Raw genomic sequence first — 26,139 nt, 5'->3', positions numbered from 1 at the left:
TCCCGGTGGCTCGGCTCCGTCATTCTCCGTCTCCCTCCCTCCCGGTCCTCCCTCTCTATTCTCTCCCCCCGCCCAGGAGCAGCGTGACCGCGCACTGCAGCGCGTCCCCGGAGCCGCGGCACTGATTAGCAAGGCAAAGTGGAGTTTTCAGCGACCGTCAGCGAGCTGCGAAGAAGGACTGCTCTTTTAATGACATTCACAACAACCGCGAACACGCACAGATAATAATAACAAAAATTTCGGACTTGAATTTCGAGGAGTTGTTCGGAGGCGAGCAGCGGGAGAAGAGAAGGAAAACAAATAAATTCATTGGGAATGCAGGGAATTAAATAGAGACGTAGGTATTTGTGGCTCTGCAAACCCATCCTGAGAGCAGACGGGAAACAACTTGAGTCCCACTTACAATTGACTTCAGCGGTCACGTCTGGAGGTAAGAGTGTGATGTTTAGTAGTTGGGACACTGTGTGTGTGTGTGTGTTTGGTGGGACGAGGGGCTTTGGGGCTGCAATCAACCAGTGAATCAAGAAAACTTGTTCCTTTTCTTTTAATCTCCTCTCTTCGCTCTTTTGCAAGATCCGCGCTTTTAAGGTGTGTGTGTGTGTGTGTGTGTGTGTGGGTTCAGCCGGTGCTTTTGTTGTTGTTGAATGAATAGTCACAACCAGAGGTGTGTTTGTGTGTATTTATGTGTGGAGTGAAAAGTTTCATTTGCAGCTCATTGTCATGTGTCATGCACAGAGTGTTTGCTCTACTCCTAAATGTGACACCCTGTCAAGATGATGGGCCCTTGTTCATTTTGTTGATTTATTGATATCATTATGATGTAAATGTGTCCTCTGTAGTTCCTGTGCAGGTTGAAACAAAAAGCAGACAAAACATCAGCTCACATGCCCATATAGGATGATGCAGCATAAATGAAATAGCCCCTTCCAGTGTTTAGTCATCATCTTCATCATAGGGGGAAGTTCTGTGCTGGTTTGAGTGTTTGTCCGCAGTAGGGTGGGGTAAATGTTTGCATGTATTATTTAGCGGAGGTCAGACAGTACAGCTTATAATGCAGTGGAGGCAATAAAAGACTGCAAAGCGGCTGTAATTGTACAGGGAGGTCTAACGGGGTGAGGAAGCTGCTGAATCATGGGTGCACGCCTCAGTCTGCCCAGTGGACAGAGAGTCCACTTCACACACTTCATGGCTGCAAGCTCCCCAGATATCATTCTGTGCAAGATGCCTTTAATCTACCTTGTGTTTTGTGACTTTAGTGTTGCTTTTGGAGGCTTTGGTTTACATTGTTGTCTGTGCTGCTCTATTGTGAGTTTCTAGTTCCTTGTTGTACTTGCTGAGGATCTTTTGGGGGCATTTTGTTCCTTTTTTTTTTTGTTATGTAGTGATGACAGGAAAATGAGGGGAGTAACATGTCACAATGGTCCTCCGCTTGGGACGTTGCATTTCGTGTTCAGTAACCTATACGCCCCTGATCATCTTCCATCACTGTGTCTGTGTGAGCATTATATAACACCCCTATTAGATTTAGATCAGGATTTCTGTGATAGTCAGGGCTGAATGTCTCCGTATCCTGGTGTTTTTCTTTACCCATTCTTCTCTTTTCATTAGTAAAACCATTAGTAGTTTGCTGCTTTAGTTTAGTTTCCCTGTATCCTTTAATATCTGCAAGAAAGACTTTAATTCAAGTAGCTGTGAGGTTCCCTCGAGAGCTCGTCCTGCCCTCAGATCAGCACAGGTGATGCGGGTGAAGTGGGTCTGTCCTGCAGGAATGTGAGGTCTTGAGAGGACCCAGCTGCCGTTCGCATGAGAGGCGGCCCGGGCCGAGACTCCGGCAACTGGTCCCTGTCGACATCTGACACCCCACAGGCCCCCTTCTGTCTGCTATTTCTAAAAGACCGGCCTCGGTTTGTATCACATCGGGGGCCGCGTCTGTGTCGGCCGATATCACCGGCACCACCTGAGAGGCCCAAGCTGTGGCCTGGAAGCTTGGAAGGGTTTTGCAGGAGATCGTCTGCTCGGTTGTAGGATATTTTGTGGTTCTATGAACGTATTGCAGCACTGGAATAACAAGACAATCTGCACTAGTTTGATGAAGGTGGACAAACCGTCCCTTGTAAAAAACAATGCATCACTTCATGCAGAGTTTCATCTTCACAGCCACATCATTTGGGATTCAGTCCGTGTCGTCTCAGGCAAACAATGAATGGCTTCACCTTGTTCACAATGTCCCGTCTGCCGGTTAGTCCTGAGCTGCGGCCTCCCTTTGGACAAGTCCTGCTCCATGAGTTCACCTCCAGTTCATACAGATTCACACATGTAAACGGGGGCCATTGGCTGAACTTCCTGTTAATCAGTCACCAGTAAAGACGGGAGCCATAATGCAAATGTATGATTTGAGATATTGTAAGATTCCTCGGGGGAATGTTTTACAACCTTTTCATACGTGCATGTTGTCATGGATGGTTTGAGTTATATGTCCGGAGATCATTTTGCGCTAAAGAAGACGTCTCCTCTGTGTCTTAGTGGGTCATAAATATAACTGCAGCACATTTTAGATGCAGACCAGCTGAGGCATCACGAGGGCAGGAAGAGCAAACCGCCACTCTGCAGCTTTAAACCCTCCTGTCATAAGATATTTATCAGCGGCAGAATAACTCTCTTTATATATAACCTCACATTCTGAGAAATATGTCTGTTTTTTAGAAAATACTTCTGTAGATATTGTACAGATATCAAAATTAGAACGAGGTTAAGAGAGTTATTGCTGCTGGCGTGACTACAGCAGAACTTATCCGGCTATTTTTATTGTCGATTTATCTGTCGATTATTTGATCGACTAGTCGATCAGCGTTTCCCAAAGCCCAAGATGACGTCAGAGAATGTCTTTGTTTTGTCCAAAACTCAAAGACATTGGGTTTACTGTCATGGAGGAGTAAACAAACCAGAAATATTCACATTGATGAAGCTGGAATTCGAGAATTTTTACTTTATTTTTCTTAAAAAATGACACAAACCGATTAATCGGTTATCAAAATAGTTGGCGATTAATTCCATAATTGATACCTAATTGATTAATCGCTGCAGCGCTATAGCTTTTGCTACACTTAACATTATTTTTGGAAATTTTAACATGATGGTGGGCTTTTGGGTGGGACAATTGCAAACACCTTCTTTTATAATTAATTTCTAACAGGACAGGAGGATAAAGGAAAGTATTTATTTTGCCATGTACATTTACATTTTGCCTCATTTCCTGCTCAAAGTTCACCACACTGTGACCCCTATGTGACTGTAACTGTGCGTAAATAGGCCTTCGTATGATATATTACCACTGTGTCATAGTTGCAGTTCCTGTAACATTGCAGCCTTGTGGCGACTTCTTTGCACATCCGCAGCAGCTTCTTTAAGCACAGGGTTTCCGACATACCCCCATCATCAGGTGTTACCTGCCGAACCTGGTCGCAGCTTGTGTTTTGGGGTGGAAAGCAGGAGTCACGTGCTGCAGGCCCACATGATCGGGATGTCCTGAAAAGAGGCCGCATGATTGGATTGTGTGGCCAAAGTGATTGGCATGCACATGAAGTCATTAAAGAGGAACCTGCTTGTGTTGCACGGAACAAAGCTCCCCTTTCTTTAGAAGGCCATTATATGAGGGAGGCTTTGGCCTCAAAGGCTCAGCTAGCCCCACGTTCTGCATTTCCCCTCATTAACTCGCTGGTGCTGCTAACAGTAGCCGGACTGAGATTGAGAGAAGAAAGCGCATTGTGTTCTTTGCGATTTTTGTTTATGTGAGAGGAGCTTAACTTGTTCATTTTTTTTTTTTTTTTAAGTAAATCCTTTAAAATGGGAAATAGATTCAACAAACAATAGTGATCTGTGTGGAAGCTCAGTTTGTGTTCCACTAAATTAAATTCCATCCTCCGAGGTTTGTTTTGGACGGAGAAGCAAGCGTTCAAAGACCTTTCTGTTTGTTTTTTGATGAGAAAATAATGAAGTCAAAGCTTAGAAAATGACAGAAAAATGTAATGTCGTGCAAAGAAAGCAGTTTGCCGAGCCTGAAGTTATTAGATTGGAAAGGACTGTGCAAGTTAAATGATTGAGTTAGATGTGGATGTAGATGCTCACTTGCATGGAATATCAGGTTAAATGGCCGAAGCCTCCAGATGCCAGCGACCACATTTCTGCAGGGTTTTGGCAAACGGAGCATTGACTACAAACTAAAGTGTGTGTGTGTGTGTGTGTGTGTGTGTGTGTGTGTGTGTGTGTGTGTGTGTGTGTGTGTGTGTGTGTGTGTGTGTGTGTGTGTGTGTGTGTGTGTGTGTGTGTGTGTGTGTGTGTGTGTGTGTGTGTGTGTGTGTGTGTGTGTGTGTGTGTGTGTGTGTGTGTGTGTGTGTGTGTGTGTGTGTGTGTGTGTGTGTTGTGACACGACACAGCTGTGACAATAGCTCCTGGCCCCCTGCAGCCTCATGGTGCAGACGGGACAGGGCCCATGGTTAATCCTCAGGCATGTGCTGGTGTGTACTAATGGTTCACCATACTGTCCATGTGCAGAGCAGTGCTGCCATCACATCACTTAAACTATCAGTGAAAAGTGTGATCAGCTTGTTGAAGCCTTCATATGGCAGCATTGGCCTTTACGTTGTATACCGAAGCATCAGGAAGTATTCATTTGGATGTTAAACCAGCAGGTGTTGTGTTTATGTTTCAGGGCTACATGTAACAATATAACCTGAAGGAAATCACTTGATGTAGTTTGTTTTATGTCTGGGATACAGGCTAGTCAAGAAGACAGAAAGAAAGTTTTAATTTTATTAAATTAACTTTATTAACAATTTGCTTTATGTACAAACGTACATAAACATTACAGTACATTAAGGCACACATGTCCTAGAATACAGTATTGAAATGCTATGCTTAAACACACATTTAATTAACAAACAAAGAAACAAAATAGTTATTTTGACAATTTTTGCTTTCCATAAAGTTCAAAGAAGATAACATCTCTCTTTGGAAGATGATGATGTTCAGAGTTGTCCTGAGGAGTCTTGTTTTATGAATAAAAAAACTTTTATTAATCAGCAGGTTCAGCAGCACCGTTATCAACGAGTACAGAGCAACAAATGATATCAACATTTGAAAATGCAACCCAAATATGTTAGTTTCTAACATCATGTATGTCCTCCCACAATGTTTTTCCCGTAGTCTTTCATTTCCATATCACTTTCCTGAAGTTCAATTGCTATATTATATTAATATGAGGAGATTTGTGCAGGGGTAAAATGCCATTGATCAGTTTAAAGGAACAGGGTGTCGAATACAATTTGTGCACAACTTTCTAATGGTGAGTTAGTGAATTTCAAGAGAAATCTGATAAGAAGCAGCATTGAATTACTTAAATGTTTACGTTCATTGAATCTAACAAACTGCAGATAGTGAGAGAGGGTGGAGGTGTGGAGCTTAATGACGGGATGTGCCCGCAAAAAGATGTCTCGTCAACATTAGGAGCGCAGCTGGAACTGCTTTCAAAATTATTTTTTTCCGTCGCAGTTAATATTACATTTCAAAAGGCAGAACATTTCCTGTGTCGCGTAAAATGTTCACAACAGACCAGATGTTCTTCTCCATCCAGCGCAGGAGGAAAGTAGGTTCAGAGTTGTGTCTCCGCAGTGCGCTGCCGCTCTTATCTGTGAGGAATTCTGTCAGTTTACACTTACAGTAGTCTGTGATCCGTCAGAATGAGGCAAGAGGGGAGGAAGAGCGGAGATAGTTGTGGCTAACGGACAACAAACAGGCTGAGATAAGCTGCGTTTCAAACGCAGCCCGGGACTGGCTCAGCAACAGCTGGAATGCTGTAATCTATACTATAGTTATCAGTGTAGTAAACGAGCAGATGATATAGGCCACTTTGAGGTTATTATAAGGCTCACCATTCAACTGTAGAAGTGTGGTGGGATAAAATACGTTGATCTTATTCAAGAACATGACAGAAAGTAAGATTAAGTCCGTTAGAGATGCAGCTGTTCACAGTAACCTTCGGCAGATTACTTGTATATTTGTTTTAGAGGTTAAATGATTTAAATGTCTGTCTTATGTGAAGGGAAACTCTCCCAAATGTAGTATTAACGTCTGATAATACGTTTCAACTTGCGTTTTTTATGCCGTGAAATTACTCGTGTATCAGATTTTGCTGTTGAAGTTTTTGGCTACATTTTTCTTTGTCTTTTAGTTTTCTAAAAAAAGTTTATCTTTAAAAGTTTGACACCAGATTTCCTTTAAATTTGGTGGAAAGTTAACGAGTTAGGTACGTTTCCATCTGTCTGGATCCAGGTGCAGATCCTGGTATTTAAAAAAATAATTCCTTGACCTTCTTATAAGAGACCGATTTTAATAACATGAATTAAAACAACTTCTGAACTTAAATAACTTTCAGTTTGAATATTTTGTGTATTAAAATAAATACTCAATAAGATGATTGTAAAGCCTTGGTGGCTGTAAATACAGTGTTTTGTTTTTGTAATAAGAGACAAGAGGTAACAGGAGTTTGTTTTTGTCTTGTATGTTTTGAGTGTTTGACCATCAAGCAGACAAAACTGCACGATGTGATGATTAAAGTATTTCTCTCATAACGGCAGAAGTGCTTTTGAAGGTGCACAAATCTAAAAATTTTCTCTCTCTGAACAAACTGAGCCTTATTTAGAGGAATCATTGTTTGATCATTACATCGGGTCGATGCATGAATCATGACAGAATGCTACATGCGTCCTCCTGAACTCTGCTGAGTCACAACGTTCAGTTTGATGCCGCCGTCCTGTCACGTTGGCACAGGTCTGCATTCATCCTGATTACCCACCGATGCATTTCGGAGCTCGCAGTCACTGCAGTGACTTATTAGTCAGGTCGAACGATTATGGTCAGACACCCTGGAGACGATTAGAGGGTCTCTATTGTCCCCGCAAAGTCCGAGACCTCCACTCAGAATGGAAAGAGCCCACTTAACAGTGAAGCTGTCCCAGCTTAGCGAATACTTCTGCTCTACATGTCACGCTGGCCGAGCTGCTCAAAGCAGACTGTAATGAGTCCTAGTTTTTCTTTGAGGACGGAGAGTTTGAGTCAGTGTGAGCTTAACAAAGGTTCAGATGGAGGGTCGGACTGTTCTGACCCTCTTAATAGAGAGAATGAAGTATTGTTTATAGAGAGTGGACCAAGTGTTTTTGTTCTTGATGCTCGTTCTCTGTGGATACTACGCGGTCTCTTTTTGGTAAAATACAGTGTATTTTAATTGTGGATGTGCATGGTGTCGGTTCATTCAAAGCATGCTGTTCTGTAGAGTGTTGAGAGAAATCTACGTACTTAAAGGGAAGATCCACCACTTTGTTTGTGGATGTTCAATCAGTGTTGATGGTAAAAGTAGTCAAAGCAATAAATTCCTCAGTGTGTGCTACTTTGACCGAGAAAGCAGCTCCAAAATCTGTTGTTCGTCCTGCATCCAGCGCCGTCATTTGACGTAGATGGAGGCGAGGAAGAACGGAGCAGAGATAAGCCGAAGGCTGCAACTGCATTAGCTTTGCCAGAGGATATGACCGGCGCATCCGAAGCTCGTGTGCAGTGCATCCTGGTTCTTGTAGGCCTTTGCCAGCAGGGCTTCGCCAGCAGGGGAACGCAGCTTTCTCGGTCAATACAGCGCACACTGTGGAATACGTTGCTTCAATTGACTACAATTACCATCAACATTTGTGGGACATCCACATAAAAGTTGGCACATTTTCCCTTTTATTAATCAAAAGGTTACTGCATTGAAATTACTCAACAATAGCTTCTAAAAATATGGAAATGTGCTGCTTTTCTTTGTCATAAATTGAATATTTTGTGTTTTTGGAGTTTAAAGTGGATAAATCAAGACATTTGAAATGTAACGAAGCACTATGGGAAATTGTGATTGGCACTTTTAACAATTTTCTTTCAAATATTAAACAAAAAACAATGTATTATCGCTAATGAGAGTAATTGGTGTTAGCTCTGAATCTACTATAGAGTTTGACAACAGAAGAATCAAAGAGTAACCAATGTTTGGTGACCACAGAAGAAGAAAGCCACATTAGAATATGAGGAGATATCACTGTTGGTTTCCTCAGTAGACCAGAATGCAATGGAAACACAAAACATATTCTGTTTTGACCGAAACGCTCCGTGCTTGTCCTTCGCTTTGATGCACAATCGCATGAAACCTGACTGAATAAAACAAGACCGTGCACGTTGTCTGAGGTTGTCAGAGGGCATTCTGGGAAATGAAGGAAGTATGAGAACGAAGGGAGAATTGATAGTTGAGAGATGTTTAAAGTGCTGTGTATCCTCAGAATAACAGAGTTCACCTTTTGAATGAGACAAAGTGAAAGAGTATCTGAGAATAGAAGTTTTCTAAAAGTCTAGTTTATACATTTTTTTGGTGTTTACCAAAAGCAGCTCCACATCATCTCCCCACGAGCGTTGGGTGTGCAGTAAACCATGAGGTCATAACATTATGTGAAGCCTCTCTGAGAGATTCTCGCCGACGTCTCCCATCATCTCCTTAAAACCTGAAAACCAAACGTGCGTTATCATCATGCTGCAGCTCTCGCTGTCTCTCTGGCGACCGCGGCTCTGACTGCCGCACCGGGCTCGGATTTCAAAAAAGCCTGCGGTCTGCTGAAGGCAGAGAGACGGCAGTCGTCCCCCATCCTCAGCCAGAGCCACTGTAACGCTGCCCTGTAATTACAGGTCATGTTTTTTTCCTAATACGCTAAACAGATGTGCTTAAAATGATGCTTAACATTCAGACGTGAAGACATGTCATTACTATCATCAGCACACGGTTTCTGTCGCATAAATTATTTGGATTTGATTATTTGCTCTGTGTTGGATTTGATGGACAGAAAAAGTCGATTTTATTCCAGAAAAGCCAACAAATTTAACCGAAATTCAACAAAAATCAAGTTATGAAAATATATTTTTCAGAAGACCGACATGTACGATATAGAAAAGTGAATAATATATTTAATTTCTAGGTATCATTGCATGGAACAACTGACCTGGAAACTAACGTGCTTTTTAAAAGTCTGTTTATCATGTAAAATAAAATGTACATGTAAAAAGAGGCCTTTTGAGATGAAGTCGCCAGGATTGACTGCACTGCATCACACAAGGAGGTCAGATGTTGTGTGGTGGGTTTGTTTAACTTGCTGTGAGTTAACAACATGTTATACACACACTGACTTGCAAACATGCCCACGAGTGCACTTTTGAATTCCCAAACTGTATTGCATTGTCACATTTTCCTTTTGATCACTGGTGCCCACTCATGTGTTCCATGATTCGCAGCGATGCCTTTGAAATAGCTCTCGGTGTAGGTGTCGAAAAGGCCTCGAGGAAGAAATCTTCCCTCTCGATCGCTACGCAACGCTTCACAAAAGAAACCTTTTGGCAGCTAATTTGATCAAATTCACCGCCGCTAATTGACCGTGAGGATGACGTGTCCGTGTATTTTTATGTCTCGGTGTCGGTAGGTATGCTTGACCTCGTCGCAGGTATTCAAAATAAGAAACAGTGCACATTAGAGGACGTGTGTGTTCATCTTGGCACTGTGCCGTGTGAGCAGCTACACTCATTACTGCTCGTCTCCACTCAGCTATGAAAGACGAGATGAGTCCTTTTGGCACTCGCAGCCTCTCTCAGTCGGAGCGTTGGTGCTTGCAGAAAAGCTCTCAATCTCGGTACCCATCCCACTGAGTGTATGTATACTTCCTAAACATTGTTGTACACAGGACCTTGCTTCTGGTTGGTATGTTTTGTTTTACTTGTTGAATGTTTTGTGGAGGAAACGTGCCGGTGTCCTGGCTGCTCCTCGGCGCTGTCTTTACCCCCCCCCCCCCCCCCCCCCAGGCCAGAGGCGGCTGAATGGGACTGTTTGGCCCAACAGACTCCCTTTCTGAGGGGGAAATGGGGTGTGCATAATCTGGGTCAATGATATCTCCTCGACTCCTCGTTCCTCTTCCTCCTCTTCTTTCATCTCTGCCGCTGCTCCCTGATAACACCTCGACCAGTTTGTTTAATTGCTACTAAACTTTTTATTGTAGCCCGACTGATAAGATGAGAAGATAAGGACATTGTGCAGCTTTGGTATTTCCATACTTCATTTATTTACTGACATATAGCCGATACCAATATCTGCAATGAGCTAATATCGGCCGATATATCACTTGGACTCTTTGGTTCCTTTTGCTTAATAAGATGCCAGTTATGAGTCTTTTTTCCTTTCAGATTTGTGCCGGTCAGCATTTGCAACCTTGTTTTACATACATTATGGTAAATTTCTACCACGGTTCACACTTGGGTTCAAAATGGGGATGCACCGATCCAATACTGATATCAGGCTGATACAGACTCAGATAGCTGCATCGGGTATCGATGACAATGGGGCCGATCTATTCTATTCAATTCTTTGTTTACATCTCGTTACACTTGCAAGTACAATACATCATGTGTCCGCAGCACGCTGAACGCAGAGCTAAGGGAGCTAACAACGTGGTATTTCAACAACTTCTACGACTATTTTATGTCCAAAGTTAAACCTCTAGGGACATTTTGTTTAACATGGTTAAGAAAGCAATGTTTAAGTCAGGCCTGATGTTACCTAACGCATAAAAGAATGATAGCAGTCGGTTCCAGACAGTAAGACGTACAGTTTATTAAATAAACACTGGTATTGAATCGGTGCTCTGGACTGTTTAAATGTTTCTATTTTCACTGAAAACATGCTGTGAAACTTTTTTTTGTTTGTTATATTTTAAGAAAATAGAAGTTAACATCTAGAGTTCTTGAAATAATTACCTAGAGAACCGTTAAACACTTAATGCCTTCTAAAACAACAGCTGTTGATGATGTGCCTTCCATTTGTTGGATCTTTTATTATAGCAGGGCGGTGGACTTTTTCCTATTCCACCGGCCAAACGTAGACTGTGCAGCGTCATATTGATATTTCCAGAGCCTGAGAGGAAAAACATATTTTTTCCACTCTCTAAAACAATAAAATGTAAATGGGAGGTCAGTTCAAGAGCAAGGGTCTTGTTTCAGACTCGACAGATTACACCGATGCTCATACAGAACATGGTATACAACACTTCTCCAACTAATTCAGGCTTTTATCGTAGTAAATTAGTATATAAATTTGTATATTTAGTATATAGAGTGAAGGGGAAACAGAAATAGGCATGTTGAGAAGACTGCACAGACAATGTATGCTCAGTATGGGAAGATGAGTGGTTTTCCTTTAATGCTCATATTTAAATAAAAAACAATTTATCTGTAATTTTTTACATGTAATCATGAAGTAGTTTTGTTGCATACTGAGGACTTATGCTCACATTATGGCTTTGACTTAAACTGACCTGGTTCACTCTCACATTCACAGGCTGTAAATATCTGTATGTCGACGCTCTCCTTTGTTAAGAAACATGAAAACTCACATGGTTGGATATATAAAATGCTCTGATCTCCAAGAGATTTAGCCCACCAAGAGTATTTAGTTCACATGTGCATGAGTCAGAGTAAAGGTTGGGTTTGGTTAGCGAAGGCAAAGTGTTGCAAAGAAAGCAGCAGTGGAGACACAGAGTTGGAGACAGACAGCAGGTTTAGAAGCAGGTGTTTCAGGATCAGCCGACATGAGCCGTCTCATCTGCTACGTCTGGACCCTACAAACAGGAAATACTGTTGTCCAACAAAAGAAAGTTGTCCAACATGTAGAACAAACTGCAGCCAGATAACGTAACTGTTTTTAATGGATGTTTTAGGGATTTTGTGTAACTAATTGCAGGAATTACATCTGTACCTTCTAACTAAGAGTGGTAAAAACTAGGTGTTGTGCACTCTATGGAGTCTGCACTCTTGTCACACCGCTCCACAATATGTGACCATCTGGGATTGTCTAAAATGGCACATGTCTCGTTGTGTTGCATTGCTGAAAACCCTCTCATTTTAATGGTTCCCCCCCCCCCCCTGCACTACGTGGTGTAAAACTGACTCTTTCACCATATTGTTTTTGTTATTTGGGTTTTGGTTCCTTGATGTTTACATGTTTAAGTGAGCGTGCTGCAGTGAAATATGTATGGATTTTTATGTGGCGCCGTAGTCGGCTGTGTTTCAATTGTGGTTTAAGTTTGACTCCGTTGTTCGGCTCAAAAGCCGGCTGCGTGTAAAGTCTTGATTGCCAATTATCATCAAAAACTCCTTCGTCATGGTTTGTGTGTCTGACATAATTCGTGCGATTTAAAAAGATAAATACGATATTCGAAGCATCTTTTGCAGAGGGTGAGATAGAAACGTATTACCGACGCCATGGTGGTGGTGTTATGTTGAGCTACACTTCCTGTCTCACCCAAAGCTGCTGTCATTGTCCTGGGAGTGGACACAGGAAGTGGAACTCTCCATGGCGACAACAGAGGAGTGGTGCTGTTTACTCCCAGTTTCTGCACTACACAGTCATCATTAACTTAAATGGTGGTTCCACATTGAGTCTTAAGAGAAGTAACGTGCTGTTTTTCGTCGGGCTCCGTTAGAATGAATCCACCAGTCACTCACAACCTTTTGTCTTGACCTTGCACTGTCTAATTGTGTCTTTTGTGTCAGAACGTAAAGTTACATTGAAGCTTTGACTGAAACTGATAAGTTATATAGTAGCAAACAACATTTGCGACTATATAACTTTCTCCATGAATGCTCGTAATGTTAAAATACAGAGTCAGTGAAAGTAGCAAAAGAAAGACACAAGTTGTTGGTACAGAAGTTGCAGAGATATCAGAGCACACAGTAGCAGGCAATGTCTTTTTTTTTTTTTTCTGCAATGTTGTCCTTGGAACTGCTGCTCTGTATTAATTTCCTTCCTCCCTCCACTCTCTCCAGTCCACCTCAGGCAATAACAAGAATAGGTCCTGCACAGCACAGTTGGGCTTTTAATTTAGCACACACACACACACACACACACACACGGCACTTCCTCCAGTGTCATATTTTTGTGTCGGTGGAATGCAGAGGGAGTTGGTGTCGGCCCAGCGCTTCATTCAGAGTGACCAGCCACAGTTATCCTCTGCTGTGTGCACAGGCCTTCAGTCGTTTCATAAGAGGCCTTCAGTCGTTTTTAATTGCGGTGTGGACAGTGATTCCAGCATGGACTTGTTCCAGCGCCGCTCCGGCCTCACCGACTCAGGTGTCTTGGTAACACACTTCCTGTGACCTAAAATACCAGCAGAATAGAGGCCAACACGTTGTAGTTGATTTGACTGAGTCAACTCAGAAACTGAGTCAACTTGTTCTTGGTTTCATGTCTCTTTCACCAAATGATTTCCTGTTTCACTTTGGTGAGCAGTGGTTTGTTTGTTAAATGAATAAATATTTTGTCCTATGTCTAAAATACCATTATAAACCTAGATAATGAATTTGAACTGGAGCTTTAAAACTAAATAATTTGAGAATTTAAAGGACCATACCTGTGTCTTGGAAAGTTACAGTTGTGATGAACATTTCCAAATGCATGCCGTCCAATTGTAGAAATCTGAATGTATCTCTCATACATTTAGAGGCAGACATGGATTTCAATATGTCTCTGATTGACAATCGATCAATAGACTCTTGATGGTTCATCCTTTTTTATTCAGGAAATTAAGTTTTTCCTCAATAGAAAAAAAAACTAAACACAATCAAGAAAAATAGATTTCAGCAAACACGACAAAAGAGAAGAGAAGACGGTTGTTGAATCCGTCAGTGTAAACATCAAGTTTGCATCATAAGTTACGTGCCCTTTGTGTAATGCACACTCTTCAAATCAATCTGCACTCTGTTTCCATGCAAGTTACTTGAACTTGGAAATAGACTTACTTGAACCCAGAATGAGTTCCAATAGATTCTAATGTTATCCAGAAATGAATGGAAACCGATGGCTACTTGTAAAAGTTGGAAAACTACATCCAATAATCTATAACCGAGCAGCATGGGCTGCAAAATGTAAAGTACATGTTATTAGTGCTAGAACCAATTATTGTTTTCTTTAAAGTAAAAATTGCAATATGATATGAAAGAGGAAAAGCAGCAAACCCTTACATTTTGAGAAGCTTGAAGCGGCAAATGTTAAGCTTTTTCCTTCACAGATAATCGATACGCAAAGCGTCATGTTAATGTGCGAAAGCACGCACATTTACCAGTATGGTCCTTTAAACAATGTGTCCTCTATAATGTGGTTTGACATTACCTAAATAAAGATAATGAAACGTGTGTTTGGGTTAAGAATTGAAGACGCTGGTCAGTGAAATTCATTCCGACCCTTTTGTTTGTATTACGGTGATTTCTACCGACATTGTGAAGTGGAGGGAGACGTCAGGTTCCTGGACGTTACTGCTCGTAAACGCTCAGTTCTTGTCACTGAAATAGTGGAATAAACCTTGTGTGAAAGTGCAGTAATGATAAACAGTGATGTCTCAGCATGCTGAAGCCAGGTTAGCCCTCATTATTTCTCACTCTCACTTTCCCACGGATCAGATTTCAGGAAACCAACATCCTCTTCTGTCCTCTTCTGTCCTCCTCTGTCTGTCTGTCTGTCTCTCCTTCATTTTGTCAACTTAGCGTTTCTTTCTGTCTCCGTCTCTTCTCTCACACTTTGCTGTCTCTCTGAATATTTCGGTCAGAGCTCATGTTCCACACCCCGACCATTACTTCCTACTCATTAGTAGTTACAGAGAGACTTGAGAGCCGTGTGATTGAGCGCACAACACAGAGGTAGTGAAGTTTGTTTCAGGCCCTGAAACCTTGTTACTGTCAGTGCATGAGAAACAAAAAGAAGTCTTCCTTCTGGGCTTCAACTGACAAGTGGATTCACTCCCTTAAGTTCACCTTGACTCATTCCTCTCTAATGGTTCATCAGAGCGGTAAATCAAGCTGAACTAGATATTAAGGGCTGTGATGTGTTTATTTTCAGGTAATTCTGCTCTAATTGTTTCAGGCTTGTTTTAAGAAGCTGCTTTTATTTTAGTATTTTTTCCGTGGCCAAACTGAGGAATCAGATAGTTGTGACGCTCCTCGCACTAAGTGTGGACATGAGTTGTGTACATTTTACAGGAGATCGATTCCTGCGTTTTCTCGTTAAGTCTAAAGTAGTTACAGATTAGTTTTCATTGTCCCTTTAAGAAATCATCTGAAGAATTGCTTAATAATTGCTTTCAGTCACTTTGAGTATTAGTAAACTTGGCAAGTCTACCGGTGCTGAAAAGGAAAGTCCAGCTTCTGGAGCAGTGAGCACAGTCTACGAATTTAAAGCTTTGAGGAAGCATTTGCATGTATTAACTGCAATTTGAACAAAACCACAAAACCGAAATGTTAAAGACGCTGACTGCAGCTTTGGCATCCTGCGCTCCTCGTTTTCCATTGACCCAAATTAGCGTCAAACATGGTCATTCACCAGTGAGTTAAATACAGGGAGAAGTTGCAGTTGGCAGCATGGCCATATCCTCATGTTCCAGTCAATTTACCACAATGTCTAGAAAATAAGTTGACCTCTGTCAACCTTTCACTTTGGAGAAGCCTTCATCCAATCATGTTTTTCACACTTGAAATGGTGTAAAACGGAACATTTTTAGCTAAACTGTAAGTTAGGTCTACACCTGCAGTCAGAGCTACACAAATCCACAATCATCTCTGAGCTTTAACTTCTGCTGTTTGTCCAGGTTTTCGTTTTATTTTCATTAACAATTAATTTGCTGCTTATTCTTACACACCAGAGGATGGGTGGCATCCAAAAATTGCTTGTTTCGTCCAACCAGCTGTCCAACTGATGTTTGGTAATACAACGATACAACACAGAGATACACGAGGCCTCGTCATGCCAGAAAGTGGCAAATTAATCTGTGTCTTCCAGAAGGGTTTCTTTGTAGAGGCTTTATCGGGACTACTTGCAGGGCTAGTTGGTAAACTCCTGCTGACGAGCTAACTGCTAACACGCTAGATAGCTGGAACATGTTAAGGCTAGCCAGTAGCAAAACCTACCCAAGCGTCTTTCTTTGTAATGTAACATGTTCTCCCCCCGTGGCATTTTGTTTTCAAGATTATTTAATTTTCTAAAAACTTTTGATGGAATAATTGGGAAAAGCTCTCCGAGCTAACGCGCTTGCTTCCTAACAGTTAGCAAGAAACTGTAACCTGTAAATGTTTGGTCTTTTTGATAAATTAGAACTAATTAGCAACCGGCTTGACAGCAGATTTCTGTTTCCACTGCTATCATCATGTTACTCCACACGCAGTCCAAACAAGGCGGAGAATTGTCGCTCTCTGCTTGACACGGTCAATGCAGTTCTCTGTGAGCTCCAGGCTTTAGCTGAACTGTTTCTGCAGAGTTGTGTTACACATTGATACATTTGGGTGCAGGGAATGGTTACCTGTAATTATGTGTGTGTGTGTGCGTTTGCCGGACATGTTGGTGCTTGCATGGGACCTCCACCACCACTCATCAATCAGCTGACCTCTCCGGTGCTTTCATGCAGCTGGGGCGTGTCCTCCGTCCTGACCGCCTAAAGAAATGGCCGCTACATGGTGGGTAGATCTGACATGCTGTTATGCTGCATCGATCCAAAATCCTCATTTCATGCTTGGGAAGTTGGTTAACAACACAAACAGGAAGTACAGATGGATGACCACATCCATATTGTATGATTGGCATATACTGGCTTTCAAAAGTATTGATTACAAGTTCATCTTTTAACCAGGTAGACATGAGGTAAAAATGCCAGATAAACCAAGTTACATACAATTCACACCATATATGTAGTATATGTAGTTCTTTATATATTTTCTTGTTCGCCATGTTTACTAGAGTACATGTTACAGTCTAATACATTTTCACTAGACTCTAGGTTTAAGCTTTAACTGGTCAGACACTGAGTTTTTTACTAATCTTGTACGTTGCGTTAACTCGCACCAGATGTTTTAATCGGACAGAACCTACAGCTTGTATTCAAACTAGATGTCCGTGTCCTCAACTGTCTTGACAAAACGAGATAAAAGCAGATTTACTTTGTGCAATTCTACTATGAACGTAAAAGTAATACGGAAAAAATGAAATAAGGATACGGAGCCGCAGATTGCTGGAGTCAAGATTATAGTTTGAGCGACAACATGTAAAATACTACTCCAATAATATTAAAACAAGTTCACAACAGCTTATAAAGCATCTTTTGACAGCGTTCAGAAGGGAAATCGGACCATTGAACTGCTCGGACAGACGACCAAAACTTCTGACATGTCAGAAATCCAACCAATACTCCATTTAGGCAACAATCGTAACTCGTCAAACAACAACTGCATCTGGCAGTAATTCAGCCTGATTCTAAAATTAGTTGGCGGAAAAAATCTGGCTCAATCCGTACCGTGTCTGCCGGCTTTAATTAAACGGCTGCTCTCAACATGTCTTCGTTTACAACACTATGTTATGTGAACGTTCTTTACAGGAAATGCTGCGGGCATCACACGTCGTTTAATTTTCTTTGTAGCACTTTCGGTATATCTTCCATACGACAATCAAAGTGCATTTCCAGCAGCTCATGCCCATCCCTTTTTTCTTTACAGACGGTTTTTATGTGTGCTTGTATTGTGTACGTTTTATGTCTGAAGGGCAATTTCCTCAGCCTGTAACAGCGAGGGGGGTTGGGCCTGCTTTTGAAGGCAGCGTGGCCCTATTAAAAGCAGGGAAATGAGTTTCTGTGTAGTATTCATGCTGCATAACATAGTCTGACTTTCTGTGCTGTATCTGTGTCTTATCTGCCATAACTATCACCTTCTTTCACACATGTGATGATACCGGTATTACAAAGTACTTTCCAAATAAAAAAAGTATTTAGGAAACTACTGACAATAAAAACTTCAAACCTGTTACAAACAACGTTCCCATCACATAAAATGTTAATCAAATTTAATGACTGCAAACTTTCCAGTAGGACTTTAAATGATGCTTCTCCAGCATACTTTTTATGGTACTTATGTCAATATTTCTCTCTCTTGTCTAAAGGTGGAAATCAAAACAGAAACTTAACAAATTATTGTTTGGCACAAGTTCAAATTGTCCGACAAATTCAATGACATTTTCTTTTCAGTTTTTGAACTGTTGTGCTGTTGGAGAAACAAAAGGCCGTGAAACAACATAATGATTATAAAGTAGGACAATTAAAGTGGCCAAACAGGTGTTGAAATAGTAATACAACTTGTAAATACAAGATGTCACGCCTGTCTTTCTGTAATGTAACACACCCAGTGAAACCTTTACTGAGCTTTAGCTCCGCTGACCGGCAGACGAAGGATGCATTGATTATTGTCTGTTTTTATAAGACCGACATCATATTGGTTTGAGCAATGAAAACACTATCAAATATTGTCTTGTTTTTTTCCCCTGGACAATACTGTCAAAGATTTGAGTACAGTATACTGTATCTTTTAGCAACACTTGATTTCAAACTCATTTCTATAACAAGTTAAATTAAATAGATATAATCAACATGTAGCTAATAAACATCAGCAGCATAATATGGCACCGCGGAGCTGTCAGATTCACAGACAAACATAATAAAACGTGTAAACAAGATGTGAGAGTCAGTGCCAACTCGCACACCTTGGTGTAGCAGATACTCGGTGGCTAAAGGCACAATAAAGAGCCGCCACGACGTCATGAGCCTTGAATACACAAGCTTAGCCTTGATGACGGTGACACGCACTGCTTTTCAGAAAGATGATTTCACCTCGTAGGAAGCTGACCAAACTTGATCCTTCACTCTTCAGCAACAATGGCCGCCATTGAAGAGACTGACTCGCATGGTTGAAGCTCTCCTTGGTTTCCTGTCTGAGGGAACCTCCAAACAGAAAGAATAGAAACGGCGCCATTTTCTTCTAATTATCGTATATCTGTCAATAAATTATGTTTATTTGCGAGTGTTTTGGGTAAGTAAGTCGTTCATAAATCACATTGGAGGTATGAATCTTTACTGGCCTCACCATTCAATTACAATTCACCTGTCAACGATTTGAATGCACAATAATCACATCCTCAATTTTTTCTATATTACTGCAAATTATTTCCTTTTCATAAATAAATACAAGCAGTCTTTATAAATCGGAACTATCTTTTTATTTAGACTGTGCTTTCCACACACACACACACACACACACACACTGTGCTCCGCTCTCGGTGAAACACTATGAAGAGAAACATGCGCACTGAGCTGAAATTAAAACAAATTCCCGATCATGTTCCATCACTGCACTGATGCTGAACCGTCCACATCGAGATGCATCTTAGAATTAAGAAATGTCCCCGGCTCACCAATATTCAGACCTACAAAACCAATAACTATGCCATCGTTGTCGGTTCGAAAAAACATGATTTCTCCCAGATGTTTTCATGTCATAGTTTGAAAATCTGTTTTTCTTTTTAAAAATCTTCTGCACTTTTTTTGTATTCCCGAATACTACACACCAATGTTTCGCTCATGCTACAGGTCGTTTTAAGTCGCTGATCCAAGTAAAAGTACATTCCAACATTACTTTTAACTCTAATGAACTCGGATAACATCTGATTTAAGTTTTAACTCCAAGCAAAAACATGTGTGTTGTTTGTTTGACACATATGGAATGTGCTTTACGGTCCATATCTTCGCTGAGATTGGGTCAGTCCTGGTCTGCTGTCTCTTGAGGAAAGTACCATCAAACAGATTCCAGGGTCAGATTACTTGACTGTGATTCCTAATCCCTGAGCATGCAGGTGAAGTAACCGGATCTGTTTCTGGTTCAGTTGTTTGAGGAGGACAGAAATGAAGAAGACGCCACTGCAGGTTTCTTCCAGCTGTCACCCCCCCCCCCCCCCCCCCCCCGCTTTGTCACTTCCTGCAGGGCACAAACCTCTAGCTTATCTACATCAAGCATTCTTCTTTTAAAGTTACCGCAGCGCTCAGGTGAAATGACATCATGCCTCAAACATTCTCTCTTCTTCTTCTTCTTCTTCTTCTTCTTCTTCTTCTTCTTCTTCGCTCTCTCTGTGGCTGTGCGGTCTCACAGGTCGTCACTACACAATGTGACGCCGTCAACGCAAGGTGTGAATATGCAATTGTACTGGGTTGGAACAGAATGCTTTGTTTAACAATGTTATTATCTTTTTTTTGCAGTCGAGAGAACAATGCTGGTGTAGAACACGTAGTTCTGAGGAGTGAATAGTTGGTATGTTATCTAAGAAGATAAAACAAAAGAGTAGCACTCACACATTTTTGTGTATCACTTGGACAACAGCTGAATTTGTGGGGTGGTGACCAGGTGCCTGCTATGGGCATACAAGTGCAGGATGCTGAGGCTTCATCTCTCATTTGTTCACATGCTTCCCGGTCACTGAAGGTATTTAAACTAAGCAAGCTGCTTTAAGAATCTTGTATCTGTGAACGGCAGAATGTGACAAACCTTTTCTCTCCAGTTTGCTCATTCGCTCCTCGTTTTACTCTCTTCTTACTAGGGTGCAGACTGCTCCTAAAGTCACCACAGTCTACTTGTTGAGTTTAGTGAATTTAATTCATTTTTGTCATTCATTTGAATCTTTCCTGATTCAAGTAAACACCCGTTATTTAACCAGCTCACTGTGGTCGCTGCGTTCCTTATTATTCCCTCATTGTAATATTATCCTTTTCAAAACCGATCTGCCAAATATTCATCAACAAGGATTAAATACAAACCGGTGAGGCTGGTCTGTTTGTCTGTTGTCAGAGGGCTAGAGGAGCCCATTTTATTTTTCTACCAGGTGATCTGTGTTTGTAGGTTATAGCACCGACACAAGCCCTGAATTTATTTAGTCCCGTCTAATTTATGTCTTCGGAGAAAGCCTGTAATTTGTCTTTAATCTTTTAAAATGTGTGTGGCAAATTTCTGAATAACAGGCTGATTGAGTGAGATTGTAAACAGAAAAGCAGCCAGCATGGCCACAACCCTAAATCCCCCCCTCCCTCCCTATCCTTTAAGCAGCGAGCTGACCATCTGTTCCAGGCGCCGGGCCCTAACTCAGTGCTACACACACACACACACACACACGCACATACATTGATCACAGTCAGGTAATACCTGTCATTGGCTGTGTGTGTATGGATTGAGCTTAATGCAGATAAATTGAACGCTTTGTTCGAGGTTAAAGTTGATATGTGTGTGTCTTTGTCTCACGTGTGTGTCTGTATTTGGAAAGAGGAGAGGTCCCGTGTGCGTGTTTGTGCCCCTCATGGTCATACCAAAGTTGCTGAGGAGACACATGGCAGGAGAGGTTGGACGTGGGGCGACAGGAAATGACCAGGGGTGCAGGAGCCCTTTGTGCTCCACTCTGCGCACTAAACGTGTCCCTGTTCCATTTCCTGTTTTCAATTTTGTTTTTCTTCTTCTGCCTTGGTCATGCTGCTCATGCAATTTAAGCAAAATAAACCGTATTTAAGATGTACTTTTTTTTTGTTTGGTGTGGCCTTTCCCCCATTTATACCCGGCCATATGCAAACATTTCAAGAACAATTCCGATATTGATTGGAGCTGCAACACTGTAGAAAATGAATCTGCAGCATGTCTTTGTTCCAGCTTGTCAAATGTGAGCATTTGATCCTTTTCTTTGTCGTACATGAAAATGAACTGAATATCTTTGGGGTTCGGACTACTTCTGGCTGTAGGAAATGACGGCACACATAGCAACTTAAGTAACTCAGTACGTCGCCATTCCTTTCTCTACCTGCTAGACAAAAGCCCACAGCTGATGGCAACAAGTTGAAGCTCATTCGCCTGCTTTGAAAATTGGTTTCTAAAGTAGAAGTCGAGAGACGAGTTAAAGGAAAGTGGGTACAATAATGACAAATTACAGCGCGTCACATGATGACTCCTGGAATGCATTGAACATTTCAGACTGATGATACACAAGACTGCAGTGCTATCTGGTTTAGACGAAAGAAGGAATTCAACGGCTATTGCAATGGAGGCTTCACCTGCGGCTGACAGAAATAAACACAATAAAGTGCCTCTTTATATTTCTGCCTCATCAGCATTAAAAGCATCAAGTGTGACACAAATGATTGTCCTTAAGAAGATGTGCTCACAGTGTGAACACTTTTGAAAAGCAGCTCAAGACCTATTTGTCTAGACTTGCTTTTGTTTAAGTTTAATTAGTCTTCTTTTTCATCTTCTTCTTCTTCTACTACTAGTACTACTACTAAGCATCCTGATAGCCAGATATTGCACAAAGTACTTCTCACAGTCAAACACCTGCAGTGCTCCACTGCGTCTATTTAAGAGACATTGCGTATATTTGGCTTATTTATTAGCAGTTTTGCATCCACACAACCATCCCTTGCAATGCTGAATATATTGGTTAACTTATCGTTGATGGCTAATAGGCACATTTTGCCCAATTTGCTGAATGCTTGAGTGTATTGTATTCAAAACACCGGTTCAATTGACTATTCAAAAATAACATGAATTGATTGATTCAGATGTGGTTTATGAAATGTTTGTGCCACAGAACTCTACAAAACCTGATAGTGAAGAAATCACAGAGAGTTTTTGTCAGCAGCTCAGTCACTCGTGTCTCTCTCTCTCTCTCTCTCTCTCTCTCTCTCTCTCTCTCTCTCTCTCTCTCTCTCTCTCCGTGGCCTCTTCTCACCCCATGATGTCCCTCTGCTGTGTATTAAAGAGGGAACTTGTGAATGCCGTGATTGTGTCTTCTTCACTAAAGAGGACGGCAGCTGTTGGTCACGGCGTTGGCGAGAGCTTATGTGTGTGCTCGGGAGCGTGTATGTGTGTTAATGGTAATCCTGTAGATCCAGATGACTTATCCTTTATCCTTTATGAGTGTGCATGTTGGGGCTCCAGCTAAATAATTTGGCCCTTTTTAGATTACATCATAGCACATGAAGTCTCTGTGTCATCATCCGACAAATTTTGTAATCTGGCTGATTGCAGAGGTCTTTGGTCTGGGTTTAGATCAATTCAACAGTTGGTAGAAGTTGTTGCAGTTTCAGATCATATGCAGAGTCATTCCTGCTGGTGCTTCGCTGTTTATTTGATGTGTAATCTGTGTTTTTAGTGTCTGCTTCAAACAAGTGCTATTTAGATGTTTAGACCAATCCCAGATCTTCAGGGTATTGATGGATATTTGTGTCTTTCTCTTCTGCTTCACAGTGGTAATGTCTTGAATTGGTGGCCTCTCCAGCTCAGTAAAGGACGTGCCAGTGCCGGCTGCTGCTAATGGGAACTCCTGCTCCGCCATGAGTGCTCGTGATGGCGTTGGTGGCGTCTGTGGCATGGGCACCCTGGGCCGGCGGTCGCGCTTCGAGAACTCCGAGTTCACTTTGCGCATCTACCCAGGCGCCCTGGCCGAGGGCACCATCTACTGCCCGATCAGCGCCCGCAAGACCACCACAGCCGCCGAGGCCATCGAACGCGTCATTGAACGCCTGCAGCTGGACCGCACCAAGTGTTATGTTCTGGCTGAGGTGAAGGAGTTCGGTGGGGAAGAATGGGTGCTGAACCCCTGCGACTGTCCCGTGCAGAGGATGATGCTCTGGCCCCGCGTGGCGTTAGAGCACCGCCCGCTGTCCGGTGGCGAGGATTACCGCTTCCTCCTCAGGCAGAAGAACCTGGACGGCTCGATTCACTATGGGGGCAGCCTACAGATGTGGCTTCAGGTCACTGAGGAGCGCCGACGCATGGTGGAGCGCGGACTGCTGCCACAGCCTGATTCTCAGGGGGACCACGCAGATCTGTGCCACCTGCCGGAGCTCAACGAGCGCTCGCTGCTGGACAACCTGCGCTCACGCTTCCGGCAGGAAAAGATCTACACGTATGTCGGAAGCATCCTCATCGTCATTAACCCCTTCAAGTTCCTGCCCATCTACAACCCCAAGTATGTGAAGATGTACGATAATCACGCACTGGGCAATTTGGAGCCACATATTTACGCCGTGGCGGACGTGGCGTACCACGCCATGCTGCAGAGAGAGAGAAATCAGTGCATTGTTATATCTGGGGAGAGCGGCTCTGGGAAGACGCAAAGCACGAACTTTCTCATTCATCACCTGACCGCTCTCAGCCAGAAGGGATTTGCCAGTGGAGTGGAGCAGATCATCTTGGGGGCCGGGCCAGTGCTAGAGGTAAGCAGAAAGCATTCTGGGATTCAATGAATATGCATTTGTTGTTTGCAAATGTTCTCTGCTGATGACGAAGCTGCACGTTTGAGACGCGAGACTTGACCATGAGGCAAACCAAAGTTACAAAAATTACAACTTTAGACTCGACTGCAATGAGACGACGTTGATTTGAGACCGGACTCCCAAAAGACGAGACGTGACTTAACAGAAAATAACTTGTGATTTAAAACCATGCAGCTTGAAACGTGAAAGAGTTGCACTTCACATATTAAGAGTTATGCTCCCTGAAGTTGCTGAATGTCCTCTCCAATCTATTCTTAATACAATCTGTCTATAATTATGTCATCCAGATTGTCCATACTAATTCACTGTGTTGGTCTGGTCATACACATGACATGTTATATGTCTCTCCGTCCTGGGAGAGGGATCCCTCCTCTGTTGCTCTTCTTGAGGTTTCTTCTATTTTTTTTGCTAAAATTGCTGCAATTGTTTGCTAAAATTGCAGCCTGGTTGACTTAGTTTTAGGAGAATGATAACTGTAGTTATTTAAGTCATACCAGTATGTGTGGGCTGATGTTTGCCTGTATAAATAGATTGATTCCTGCGAGTTTATGTCCTTCTGTGTCTTTTAACATCAGTTACACAATGCTGCTCAGCGACAACTGTGTCTATGGTCGGCCCCGAGTCGTGTCTGCCCCCATACAGAGGTTTTATTGCACTTTGGGTCCAGCTGTGTGGGGATTATGTAGCACACACACAGAGGAGCTCTCTATCTGCAAACAGCCAGTGGCCTATCGGGGGTTATAGTATTATTCTTGTTTTTGTGATTACTGCCATTTGTTTTCTGCACTGTAAAAAGATTGTCTGACCATAGACCCTTGCGGAGGCCCGGCCAAAGGTTGTAAAGGAAACCGGTTGTTTTCACATCACTCAAGACATTCCACTCAGTCTTTTTCTTCTTCGGGGACCTGTCACTTTAAAGCACGCCCCATCAAGAGTCTTTGACAGGTTCACAACCACACATTGTTTTCTCATTGGTCTTCAACTGAATTCCTGACGGTTACATAACACCCTCTTACTGCATGCACAATGCTGCCAGTCAGGAAGTCAAATACTGGTTGCTTTTTGGAAAGAGTGTTGTTGCGTTTTATAAGGAGTTGTATCGCTCACTGTCACGTCACCTGACCACCCGCCGGTTACACTTGATTCACGTACAGAGAACAAGGGCAGTGCTCACAGAAATGCATACATTGCCTTCTGGTATTTCTTCATCTAGGTAGAGTCAGCCGTCATTGTGCAGATGTGTTTAAAATCTACCTGCCCAAAAAATGTATGGTATCTTGACTTTAAGGCCACTTTGTCAGATTGTAATATTGCAGTCCAAAAGCCAATTAATTTACTTTAGTACCTCCCAATGTAATACAATGAAGATCCTGCCAGTGTTCCCTGTATCAAAGTCAAGTTGAAACTGGCAGCTTAGAAGCCAGGTTCAAAGGTAACCGGCAAGCCAACGACCTTTGCAACAAGTAGCTCTCCGCTGCGTCTCATTGCCCTCGGTTCAGCAAACAAAGTTCCCAGGAATGCCATTCATTGGTGTGTCTCCGGCGTTAATGAGTAAGCATATTGGGTTAATCCTCAACTCTGCAACACGAGTGAGTAGTTTGGAGTGCAGAGGAGCAGCCTTTAATTGTTTGCACAGTAAGATTGCGTATCTGCCCGCTGGTAATTGATGCCAAGAATGGAGCTGCTGTGCTACTGCAAAGAGAGAGAGAGAGCGAGAGAGAGAAATAAAGTAGAGGAGGGGGGGAATGACGGCCAACATTACCTCATAGAAAAACGTCATCTTCTTTTCCTTGTAGCTCTTCATTCAAGCAAGTAGACAACCAGCACGGGAGGAATGATGAATGCCGTTTTTAACATGGATTTCTTTATG

The 26,139-nt window shown here is 42.3% G+C and overlaps 1 protein-coding gene across 1 annotated transcript; it reads left to right on the top strand.

Moving 5' to 3' along the window:
* On the top strand, positions 1-24,209 carry LOC142934119 (unconventional myosin-IXAb-like; the record flags this gene model as incomplete). The annotated part of the gene is made up of 2 exons (XM_076078539.1): positions 1-430; positions 23,239-24,209. A coding segment is annotated over exon 2 (885 nt), but the record flags the coding sequence as incomplete, so codon positions are not given.
* Between the last annotated feature and the right edge of the window lie 1,930 nt (positions 24,210-26,139).

The sequence above is a fragment of the Anarhichas minor genome, unplaced genomic scaffold, assembly GCF_050575085.1.
Source record: "Anarhichas minor isolate MPS153535 unplaced genomic scaffold, ASM5057508v1 ptg000067l, whole genome shotgun sequence".
Classification (NCBI taxonomy): Eukaryota; Metazoa; Chordata; class Actinopteri; order Perciformes; family Anarhichadidae; genus Anarhichas; species Anarhichas minor.
Note: the sequence above shows the minus strand (reverse complement) of the source record. Positions and strands in the feature narration are given on the sequence as shown.